At 34.0% G+C, this 12,557-nt stretch overlaps 2 protein-coding genes across 2 annotated transcripts; both read left to right on the forward strand.

Moving 5' to 3' along the window:
* The first annotated feature begins 67 nt into the window (after positions 1-67).
* LOC115444610 (MIP18 family protein galla-1) lies at positions 68-7,515 on the forward strand. The gene is made up of 3 exons (XM_030170448.2): positions 68-369; positions 452-715; positions 7,011-7,515. The coding sequence occupies exons 1-3, from the start codon at positions 225-227 to the stop codon at positions 7,106-7,108; spliced, it is 507 nt and encodes a 168-aa protein (XP_030026308.1). The 5' UTR covers positions 68-224; the 3' UTR covers positions 7,109-7,515.
* LOC119188316 (autophagy-related protein 13 homolog) lies at positions 7,107-10,991 on the forward strand. The gene is given in 4 exon segments (XM_037443565.1): positions 7,107-7,243; positions 7,245-7,781; positions 7,784-7,841; positions 7,844-10,991. Coding segments are annotated over 4 exon segments (1,257 nt in total). The 5' UTR covers positions 7,107-7,135; the 3' UTR covers positions 8,398-10,991.
* Positions 10,992-12,557: the final 1,566 nt, after the last annotated feature.

Raw genomic sequence — 12,557 nt, forward strand, 5'->3', positions numbered from 1 at the left:
AAAATGTTATCTATACATAATATAATAAAACAAAGCCCCCTTTTCTGTCTGTCTATATTGTGTCAAAAACTCAATAAGTAGGCTCTCTAATTCCATACATAGGTATAGATTTTTTGTAGCTGGTAACCCTGCATTGTAAATTCCAAGTTCCAACAAAAATATGTCCGACATTTGATCGTGACCTGTGTGATTACATCAAAGTAATAGGTGTACATACAAACGATATGATATCATTTTTCTCGAAGCTCTCCCTGAACAACACGCCAAAACCACCCGTGGAGATCGCCAAGCCAGCTTATATGGACAAAAGTGCGACATTAGAGGAGCTAGGCTACAGGGACGAGAATGACTTGAGAGAAACAATTTACGGTTTGTTTTGAGTAAATAATCGGGCATAAAACAATTTTATGGACTATTTTGTGTGTTTAACGTGTGCTGTGGTGTTTTTTAGACTTTTTGCGGACGATACGGGACCCAGAAAAGCCGAGTACGCTTGAAGATTTGAAGGTGGTGTACGAAGAAGGTATCTTTGTGAAGGAACCTACTGCTGACAAAGTTCCCGTGTTGCGAGTAGAGTATAATCCAACCGTGCCTCATTGTTCGTTGGCGACACTAATTGGGCTGTGTATAAGGATCAAGATTTTGAGGTCAATCCATCATCCGGTGAAGCTTGACGTGTATATAAAGAAAGGCGCGCATACCACAGAAGATGAAAGTGAGTACTAATTTCCATTATTTCTTTTTTGTGCGTTAGTTATTTTAAAAGTAATATAATAATAAAGAAGATAGCTTCCTATAAAAAACAATAGTGTCCATATGTTACAATGCAGAAATATTAATTTACTTGATTATGAATATTACAATTGCATGTTAAGATGCACAGTATTGTCTAATCTTTAATTCAACAGTAAAATTTATAATAATCAGTTACTTTGGTTTCATCTAAATCCCAAGATAAAAATGTGATTTATCATAAAGAAATACAAATTAATTCAATGTTGTGTCAATGTAATATGCAACATGCTTGTGAAATAACAAGTAAAACTTTAGATTTGTTTATGTTTATAGTGATGACATACATTCTTATATCTTTTATCCCTAAAGATGCAAGTAGAGGTGCAACAGATGCACCCATTTTCGGCCATCTGTATTCAGTCCCATGATGTGACAGAGGGTGACCTTATCGCCATAATGGGCGTAAATTCCATACTCCATGCTGATACTGGGTAGAACATATCCAATATCATTTTCGTTCACATTGGGATTGAACCTGAGACCTCATCACTGCAGTCTTAAATGTTTTCTTTAGCCATAAAGTATATTACATACTTATAAATCCAGATTAAGGCGATACCTCAAGGTCCATTTTCATACATTTTGTTTCGGCTTTAATCTGGGTAACTAAACAAGTATTGGCAAGTAAAGAATTTAAATTCACGTCTAGTTAGTGATTAGTTCTCGCAGTTGAAAGAAAAACGTAAAAATAATTAATAATCATGGATATTTCGGCCTTTAAAATTTAATATGACGAAATTTTAAAGGATGAAATATCCAACTAGTCTATCGCCTCTTCATAAATATTCCAATATTCCATGCATGTCTAGAATTAGACTGTATTACCATTTTAATGGATAACTAATTTAATTTTCATTTAATGGATAACTAAAATAATTTTAGTTTAATGAGAAAAGATACAGCAAGTATGCATACACAGACTTAAAAAAGTGTTCAGCAAATTGACAATTTATCATTATAACATCTTGTGTTTTCGTTTATAGCATAGCCAGTTTAGAATTTTATTAGTAAGTAAACAAAACTTACAAATTATAAATTTCCAAACATTTTGATAGTTCTGTTTAAAATTTTAATAATAATAAACAATATTTTAAATTCAATATACTTTGTGAGCAGAATCTATTAATGTGCGTATTCTGCAGAAGAATTTATTATGCCAGCCTGGTGGACAAATGGTTAGACTCTTTTCATTCTTTGCACCAAGCAGTAGCAAATAATTATGCAGTCTGATAAAAAATATATTTGTGTCAAATATAAGCCATTTTACAGTGGCTTATCATAGCAGGGGTGTATGGGTCGGGTACCTTTAGGGGAGCAGCGAAATGTCTAAAAAATTTAAATACATTTGAACCTTGCTCTTTAAATTTTTCTTGTGTGCATCAGTAGTTAAGAGCGCATGGCGTTTTTATTTGTATTGAAAAGGGCCTTTATTTAAGTCGCAGTTTTTGTATGTGTATGTATCATTATAGACTAAAAAGTCTCTTTCAACAAATTTATGATGCATATAAATTGTATTGGTCTTGCTTTTTATTGGTAAAATTCTCACCAAACAGCAGTGTTTTTTTTATACTAAAAAAAGGTAATTTTCACACTATTCAACCAAATCATGATTCTGATAATTCTTTGTAACCAGTCAGAAAACCAAGTGTTGGACATAATTTGCAAAATGAGAAATACCCCTGTTATATTTTCTATACTTAAAGAAAATAATATGACGCAAGTAATACATTAGCGGAAGATAACTAAGTTCAAAAAGGTCATGTAACTGTAATCTAAAGATGTTTAACCTATGGTTATTTATATCTTTCTAATATTATAAATCACTTATGTATTAATAGTTATTGCAGGTAATTTATGATAAATAATACATTGAAGAAAGATGATGTTTCTGCAAGCTTTTGGTAGTGTCTTTGAAAGTAAAAACTCGTTATATGTTTCCTTCAGGTATAATCTACCTTATGAGACTGTAAGGCCTATAAACTATGTACATAGTACATTTAAAAGAATAGGTTAATCCATATATCTGTTGTTGTTAGAAACTGGGGCAAACACACATACCTAAGCATCAATATCTGTTTGGATAAACCAGTTTATACTTTTGTTAACGATTTTACGTCTGAGTTGTTGCCTACGTTCTGATATTTAATTTAGCTTTTAGCGATAAATATTAAAATATAATAAATACTTCACAGCTCTCTCCGAAAAATGACAGCGAAATTGTAGCTATACATTAAAGGGCCAGTCGTGCATTTTTTTCCTAAACATTATTATAAGTATTATATAGGATCTATTAATTGTGCCCCGCGCATTATATTAACATATTTTTATTATGACGTAAAATTTCAATACAGTAGAAAACCGCTTATAATATCATTAAAGGGACCACTTAATCTGGACGCTATATCCGATACTCTTTACAAACAATACTTTTGTTAAATACTTATTTACCGGGACCTCGCCATTTATTCGTTATAACCGGTTTTCTACTGTAAAAATAAAGCGAAAACATTTTACTTCCCTGTTTGGTTTTACATCAGTATTTCTCTGACGTAAACAACTCATTCGATGAATATACATTTCTGAAATAACTTAAGTTGTTTATAAGTTTGGACAGCAATTACAAAATAAAATTTACATTACCTTGACATGTTTTAGGTCATAATTACGTCTAAGTAATACTGATTACATTTAATTTACGCGCGTCAATACATTGCACTCAAATTAGGAATCAATCGTAGAATTAGTCTTGTAATTCAAATAAGATTGTAAGGCATTTTCTGGCTTTAGAGTGTAGCTGTCAAGCGGTTATCTTACAAAAGAGGTAATGAGCTTTTATAAGTAAAAAAAAACTTTTATCATATTGAAATTAAACTAATTTTCGGATTCTATCGCGGTTTTAGTATTTTTTATTTTCTCCCGACGTTTCGAAGACTTTGCAGCCTTCATGGTCACGGGGGGGGGGACTAGGACCATGATGGCTGCAAAGTCTTCGAAACGTCGGGAGAAAAGAAAAAATACTAAAACCGCGATAGAATCCGAAAATTAGTTTAATTTCAATGTCTAACTTTTATCATAGCTAAAATTATTCTTGATTGTATCACATCTGTTACATTAAAATAAAGTGTATTTTTTTCTTTGGGAGCTATGATGCCACGGAGACATAATATATTTATGTAAAACTAAATACGCTTTTGTTGCACTGGTAGTAAAAAAGAACCGGATATGATGTTGATAACAAGTATTTTAATTAGAGATCCTGTTTAGTACCTGCGGACTATTCTCATTCTATAAGTTTGATCGATTCAAGGTACGAAGCATATTGTTTTGTTGACTGGCAGGATGTGGTGGTTAGAAATATATACTATCCATTTATGCAAAACTATAAAAATACCGATTAATCATTGACATTTCCAACATTTCAATAGTATGCATCAGGTGTTCATCGTTTTTCCTCGGGCAGTTGTACGGTGTACCACACGATGATATGCAGTGACGATTAAGAACTCAAATTATGAAGCTTCCTCTCTAAAAGTAAATTATGCAGCGCATTGACAAATTTCCTTGCTACTTCTTTATGTCGTGCAATTACTTGTGTTATCAGTGACATAGCGTAATTGGGACCCGCCATGGACTGTATATTTAGTTGGGTGTCAAAATATCTAAAAAAAAAAATGGATGGAATTAAGACTATGTCCTTTAATATTGTATCGCATGTATCATACGTTCGAGGGTGCGTAGCAAATTTTTTACTTAATTTTTGCTCTCCCGTCTAAGGAAGGCATATTTAAAGTCCGCTCCGGGTAATAACCCATGCTACGTCACTGATTGTTTCTACGAACGTCAATTCTTGTATACCCGAATGTGGCAAAGGGGCAATGTAACCCAATTCCAGCCAGCTTCCCTTTTGTAATTTACGTAAAATCATTAGAGCGGTTCCTTTCGGAAATTTTTTACCTTCGCCGCTGTACCCGATAACCGATTACCCAAAATTGTTCATAGCCTTTAGTATTTCGAAAATAAGATATATTCAAGAGAAATGTTCAAAATAAGATATATTCTATTCAAAAAGCGAGAACCATCCTTCCATTACTTCTTATTCTTTAAATTGTAAAGACGGATTAACGCAGATCGTCATATGTATTATTTCATAACTGCGTTGGTATTGTAAATGTGTCGGAAGTGAAAACGATTCTTTAGTTATCGTTACCGATGAATGACGGGCTTGAACGACATGGACTATGGCCTATCGGTGCACGTCATTGTATCCGCGTAGTTAGAATGTTCTTTTATTTATAACAATGGATTGAATGGTCGTGAATGCGGCCGTGGATTAAAAGTTGTAACTTTTTTTTTATCATAAACTAGCTTTTGTTCGCGGCTTCGCCCCTGTGTAGGAGTTTTCGGAATAGAAGTCCCGCTATTTATTTTTCCGGGATAGAAAGTAGCCTATAACCTGCCCAAGGTCTTAAACTATCTCCGTACTAAATTTCATAAAAATCCGTTTAGTAGATTTTGAGAAAATCGATAACATGACGTATAGATGTAAGACGAACGTGTCATTTCAGAATTCAGTTTTAAAAGAATGTTACAATATTTAGTTATTACGGCTTATTGTTATTACTTATTTTTTGATATAGAAAGATCTTTAAATAAATCAAAAAAGTGATTATGTTTTAATGTACCTGATATCTTATTAGTTATGACGTAGAAAACAATTGTAGGTAATACATAAAAACATTATTTTGAATCATTATCCATTGCATATTATTGTTGACACAACTGAATGTTATCAAATAAGAAAGCACTCGAAATTAAAGTTGTTAATGTATAATGATTACATTTGTAAAATAATTATTATTGTGCCTGCATTGCCATTAGTATTTCGTGAGGTTTTAGACAAAATTATTAATACTAACGGTGTTGCAGTGGTCGAAATCCGACCGTCAAATTTAATATATTTTTAATACATTTATTTTTCTGTACTTCCTCTATTTAAACTTTAATCATGGCAAATCTCACACTCCAGTGCGCGCAACGTCTATAAATATAGAGGTACAACTTTTTCTCTTCACTTGTTAATATACTACATATTATAATAGATATTGGGACCTGCTCAAAAAAACTGAATACAATATTTTTTTATCGTGGGACTACTCTAAAATCTTTTTCTGCCAAACAAAATAAGAATCACATAAATCCGTCTTTTAGTTCCAGAGTAATCTTTGTACATACTTTAAAAAAAAAAGTAATTTGTCGAACGTCCCTTTTTTTAAGTCGACAAAAAATATACATAACTTGCTACCTGTGTATATAAGGCTTTGTGACCGTGTGAGGGCGACAAATGATGCCGAACATAATACGTGCCGCACGTTGTGTACACCTATGAACAGATAATATTACTAGAAACAATTTCACGTTTAATGATTTCTTACGTTTAAGCGAATGTTAGACTTTAAAATTAAACTATTTTTCGGATTTTATCCCCTCCGTGACCACGAAGGCTGCAAAGTCTTTGAAACTTCGGGAGAAAATTAAAATTTATAAACCGCGATAAAATCCGAAAAAAAAATGTTTTTTAGTTTCACGTTTAATCAACCTGATAGAATATATTTTGAGTGCAATATTGTTTACTGAACATGTCTTTCAAGTTTTAAATTGGAGTTTTTAAGTATAAACACATTGCACAAACATGATGTTTACATTTTTTATGTAATAATTGATATCGCAATGTCTGCAGTTTTGATAACAACACGCATTTTCATTATGCTTACATAAGCAATTAGCAGAGTGCATTGCGACGTAATGTTGACATAAAATTTAATAGATACATTAGTAATAATATCATCTATCAACCGCAGTTTTGCCTAGGCAACGCTTCAACTTTACCTAGGTTCATATTATCCATTTCATTGTTATTGTGTGGTAGTAGTTAACACATTGATATATTGAAACTAAAATAAAAGATTCTAAACGTACATTTCTAATGTCAATAATGAAACAGGTACAAAATATTCCGTAATTTACAGTCGTATCCAATTCATATACTGCAATACATTTAACAAAATATGACTACACAGTTTGAGAAAAATCGATCTTTGTAGCTTCCGTTGTCAAAGATTTTTTCGTGGTGAAGTTCTAAGTTATGGTGGAAGAATAAATAAGAATGTATACTTATTTTTCCTTTATTTAAAATGTCTTATTTTTTCTTGTTTCAGTCAACAAACAGATCAACGACAAAGAGCGGATCGCAGCCGCCATGGAGAATCCAAATTTAAGGAACCTAGTCGAAAACTGCATAGCTGACGAGGAATAACAAATACACCTAATAAAAACAACAAACATGGCACCCGAAGTGGCTTTTTCTAACATAAATGACAAGAATGAATTTACTAAATTCACAAAATTCTTAGCTTATAAAGGCGTTCAAGTTATTGTAGAATCGAGGAAGGGGTGTAAAAATAGATCCTAATAGTAAACCAAGATCATCAGACACTGATTGGTTCAATCTTCAAATACCAGACTCTCCAGAGGTTAACCAGGCAACTAAGAATGCATTGCCTTCAGACAAGGTGTTAGAGATTATCAAAGCCCAACTGCACGTGGAAATATCAGTACAAACCGAGGATGGCGATGAAATGGTTTTGGAGTTGTGGACCCTTGAACTTGACGAAACTCAGTTTGACACTTCTGTTAAAGCCACGAACACAGTTTACTTCAGAATGGGAATATTACTTAAGTCGCTTATAACTATAACAAGAATTACTCCAGCGTACCACTTGTCGAGGAAGCAAAGAACAGAGTCGTTCACAATATTCTACAGAGTATACAATGGCGAACCGAAAGTAAAAGCGCTTGGAGAATCAGTGAAGAAAATTCAAGCTGGAATGCTCAAAACTCCACTTGGAGGGATAATATTCTCCGTGGCCTACCGCACAAACTTCTCCATTTCGCCAAACAGATCGGAGAAGGACAAAACAGTACTTTTGAGAAGAGTGATCATTTCGAACTGAGTCCAAAACATGTGATATTTGAATCCAAGAAAAGAAAGACGAGAAAAAAGAATACAAGCCTCTGAAACCTGTTGATTTGAATAAGCCACTTCGATTAGCCGCATTTGTAGACGAGGGATGTTGTAAAAAGGCCTTTGATGACTTCATGGAGAAGATGCCGATTCCCAAATACCGAGTGATACGTAGGGAGAGAAGTCCAGAGAGCGACAAGCCTATAGTATCCAAAAGTACTCAGGATTTGGACGCTTCTGTGACGTCAAAGAGTCCGACGTCAATGGAAATGCCACCTAAAAAGTTCACAGGCTTTCGCAATGAGAACGAACCTCCATTAAAACTTCTCCATTTCCCATTCGCTGATAACCATCCGATAAGAGAACTGGCCGAGTTTTACAAAGAGTTCTTCAACGCCCCCCATTTGAAGTTAGCTGATGACGTTAGCCTGAAATCGGGCAGTGCTGAATCGGTAAAAGAGGTGATAGAGATTACAACTGAAGATTTGTCGAAAGATCTCGAATTGTATGAGAACTCGGTGTTGGAGTTTGATGAGCTCTTGGCAGATATGTGCCGATCGGCTGAGTGGAGTGGGAACTAGTGTTTAGTTTAATGGGAATGAGAGATTGATGGAGGAAAAAGTTGGCAATTTGAAATGCACTTACTGCTGGCCAGTGACTACTCTCAGTTTCCCCAACATTTTAAATAGATGTTATTTACTAGCAGGCGACCTACCACGCGTTGCGAGTCTTTAGAAATTTCTTGCCCTTATAAAGTACCTCGGTGAATCGACGCATACGTTCTATGAATACAATAGACGTTTTAACCCTAATCTATTTCCTCCTAGAATAATGTGATACTTCAGACAAAGAATGTGATATGAAAGTGCGGTTTATGGGACGTTGGTTGTAGGACAAGTCAAAACCCTATCAGATTTTATGACTTCTCCAAACAGTGTAAATAAGTTGGATATGGGAAGATGTTTAATAAATTATGAATTATTCAGACTGAACTTTGTTTTATCTTTATACTTAGTATTTAATGTGTTTTTCTGTAGTCGCACAAGCCGACGAAATAATGGCGGGGGACGATATTCCATCGGGCGGAGTTATATTAAGATTGAACGCGATTTTATAGTGAATTTCGTCGCTCGCTATGTGTTTATGTAGTCAACCAGTTTTTTTATATATAATGTTAATAAATAAGACCATAGCATGGCAATATTACTGCGCGGCTCAGTTTAAATGTTCTGTTTGGCGCAATTTGCATTTACTATGCAAGAGCATGCAACCCATGTTAAGTGGGAAATTATTATACATACTGATAGGCTAACTTTTTCGACGAATGGATTGGTAATAAATAAGGATAGGCAAAGGAAGAGCAGAGTATCATTTACTCTGCCAGATAAAGAACGAAGTAATAATTATTTCGGTATATATCAAAATTGGCGGGAACAATGTGATTGGGTATTTGACTCTAAATTAATAAGTAGAACGATGAATAAATAAAATATTGGAAACGCATCGCGTTTGTCGTACGCTCACTGGTCGAATTTGAATTTTAGTGTTTTAATAATTAGATTCAAATTCTATAACATATAATAACCCCACCTTAGTTTCGTAGGACGATATCACTTCTGACTATCTATTAAGATTTTTCTGGTATAATCAGGCTCAGTAGCGGGTCCAGGGGTTGTAAGCTAGCACAAACCCAATAACATTTGCTTTGGGGTCGTCCATTAATCATGTGAGGCTCGAAAGGTGGGGATGGGTTCGGAAATAAAATCACGAAATATCACAAGGGCTTTGGGTTTAATGAGTTATAATGTGTATTTTTTTCGTTGATCGCGTGATTTAATTTAAAAAATATCAATATACTTTGTACCAAAAAATACACGTGATTTTGGGTGGGAGAGGGGGTTAAATGTCACTAAATAAGATCACGTGATTAATGGACTTCCCCTTTGACTTCAGACAAATCTCTAAATTTATTTCTTAATAAAATGTAGTACAATAGTTTTCAATGCTCATACACATCGTTTTGGATAAATTATATTTGATTTTCTGGATTATGTTGCCAAATCTAGGATCCGTTACTAACTTGGCCAGTTATTTTAACCCCTTAAGATTGTGTCAAATATAACTTTCTTCTTTCGCGCTATATTATTGAATATATAGCAGTCCTTCGCCCTTATAGTCAATCTTTTGGCAGATCGAAGTAGTTTCCAGATATTTAAATGGTAATATGGCGCAATAGGCGTTAAGGAAACTATCTCCAGACTGAGCCAAAAGATTGAGGATAGTTATTAAATAGTTAAGAATGAAGATTGTTTACCCAACTTGAAATTGGCATAATGTATTATAGTTGCAATAAAAAATATAAAAAAGATTGTTTAACAGCCGTTTCCAATACACAATCCCATTCGCTATTTGAAATCCATCGTTAAAAACAACCAATCGGAACAAATGAATTATTTTAATTGGTTTGTTCTCGAAATCGGATCGAAAATAAAGATTAGGATCGTTTATTGAGAATGGCGGATAGAATTTACAGATAATGAAAAATGTGTAGTAGTACAGTCGCCTCCAATAAAATTAAGTATTGATGCAGTATTAATTTTATTAGAATTATACTATCAAATAATGCCATATTATGTATGTATATATTTTATGTAGGAAATCCACTGCTGAATTTAGCTCTCCCATTCAGAGTACCAATCCGACCTGTACACAAGAATTGATAAAATCTTTAAAATAGTATAATGCGTGTATTGCAGGCGATTGTACAACTAACTTTATAACCTATGCTCAAAAGGGTAAGATTCAAAATTATACCGCCTTTATTCACTTGTTATTCGTACACAAAATTAACAAAAATATGTAGTCAAAATGAACAGTATCTATTGCCGTAAATCGGTATCGTGGATTTACCTTTTTGAGTGATCTGATAAGCCAGATATCGATAAATTTTGTAACTATATGTTTTTCTTGTAAATAAGGTCATTGTCGACATAATATTCTTTACATTTTACATAAGTCCTGCTTTAGAAAAATAAACTATGAAAATGTTTATATCGTTACATATCTTGGTTTTTTAAAAGTGATTGGTTTTGTAATGGTCAAATACCTTATTGGAAAGACTGATTTGATTATGTATAATGGATGTTATGATTTTAATAAACTATATTCCTGTTTATTTTATATTTCATTAATGTAGCGATATTTTTTGCACACTACTTTTATTGCTCGAGAGGGCCACGCCACACTGCAACAGAATTAACGTCAACGGGATTCCATTTTCAAATTGAAAATTACGTGACTTATCTGTTCATATGCAAACAGATGTTTCTAGTATAATGTTACCGGAATTTCACGGTGGGAAATCAGTCACGTCATGTGGCGAGGCCCTGGGCTTTGTTCCTTCGCACCAGACACAGCCCCAGCTCTTTATTGTGGGATGTGTTTACGATTGTGTTGTGTTATACAAATATAACACATATAATTACTATTAATTTATAATATTTGATATTTCATTGTTAAGAAATGCGTTGCAAATCGTTAAGTTTACAGTGGTTCCCAAATTAGATAAGTTATATAAGATATTGAATATGGAAACTATGTATCGTACTTATCTATGTATCAATATTGTTTTTTATATCAAATATAAAATTAAAAGAATTTAGCTAAGGGGCATTGGCGGCCGCGTGGTCCCGTGCAGAGCAAAAAAAAAATGGATATGAGGCCCTGGATTCGATTGTAATAGGTTCGTAATTATGTTATAAAAAGGTTTTCCGAGGCACCGCGCGAGGCCCCTATAAACGCAAGGTCCTGGGCCTTTGCCCGCTTTGCCACCCCCTGAAGCGGCAATGAGTGAGGGTTTAATAACAAATTTGGGAACCACTAGCCCCGTGCATGTTAAATATAGTTATGTTTTTGTATGAAGGACTTGTTTAAGCTTTGATACGTTTTAAAATTATGTATTTGCCAAAGTTTGGAAGCCAGTGTCTGATCTTTTATACAACAAACAATGCATTATTTGTTCAAATGGAATACAGTTCAAAATTGATGGAGATTTTAAAAATATTATAATGTACGTGGTTTTATGAAAAACGAATTCTTGAATGATTTTATTTCAATGGTGACCTAAAATATGTGGGTTACCTATGACAAACTGTTTATGCAAACGGAGATGCAAACGCGACAAAACCGGTACTGTCACTTTTATAAAACGTTCGATAATGTAGCTAAGTCCTACATGGCGCACAGGGTCCAGTGCATCGCCAAGGAGGGCAGGGAGGGGCAGCTGCCCCTCCTAGAAATTCTAAAAAGGTTGCCAAATGTAAAACAACCGAAGTCCCTAAGTCTTTCACTTGACTTGCTTGCTCGATCATTTCTTTTCGTTGAAACTCCAAGGAATTCACCAATACCAGTCCTAATATTCCGTATGATCAATTACGTTCTGCTCTATGTTAGTGTTAAAGCGGGAGAGGGAAGTTTCATACTTTTCTCATTCTCCATTTCAACCCTCCCCCCTCCCCCTTTCGGCCATCGGCTGGCAACGCTCGTACACAGAGTAATAATTAATTATTACCGAATATTTCAGCATAATTAGCATAAAATCGGAGGCAAAGAATGAAAATGATCCGAGGATTCATTTATCTCTATTCTGCATAATGTCTACCAACAATTTTAACTGTAATCTATTTGATTTACAAAAAAAAAATCATTCCTATTTTATGTACAAATACTTTGAAATTAAACT

The sequence above is a fragment of the Manduca sexta genome, chromosome 5 (assembly GCF_014839805.1).
Source record: "Manduca sexta isolate Smith_Timp_Sample1 chromosome 5, JHU_Msex_v1.0, whole genome shotgun sequence".
NCBI classification, from domain to species: Eukaryota; Metazoa; Arthropoda; class Insecta; order Lepidoptera; family Sphingidae; genus Manduca; species Manduca sexta.

Coding starts and splice junctions, on each gene's coding strand:
- LOC115444610 (XM_030170448.2), top strand. CDS start 225: ATGATATCATTTTTCTCGAAGCTCTCCCTGAACAACACGCCAAAACCA. Junction 370..451: donor CTTGAGAGAAACAATTTACG/GTTTGTTTTGAG, acceptor GGTGTTTTTTAG/ACTTTTTGCGGACGATACGG. Junction 716..7,010: donor GCATACCACAGAAGATGAAA/GTGAGTACTAAT, acceptor TTCTTGTTTCAG/TCAACAAACAGATCAACGAC.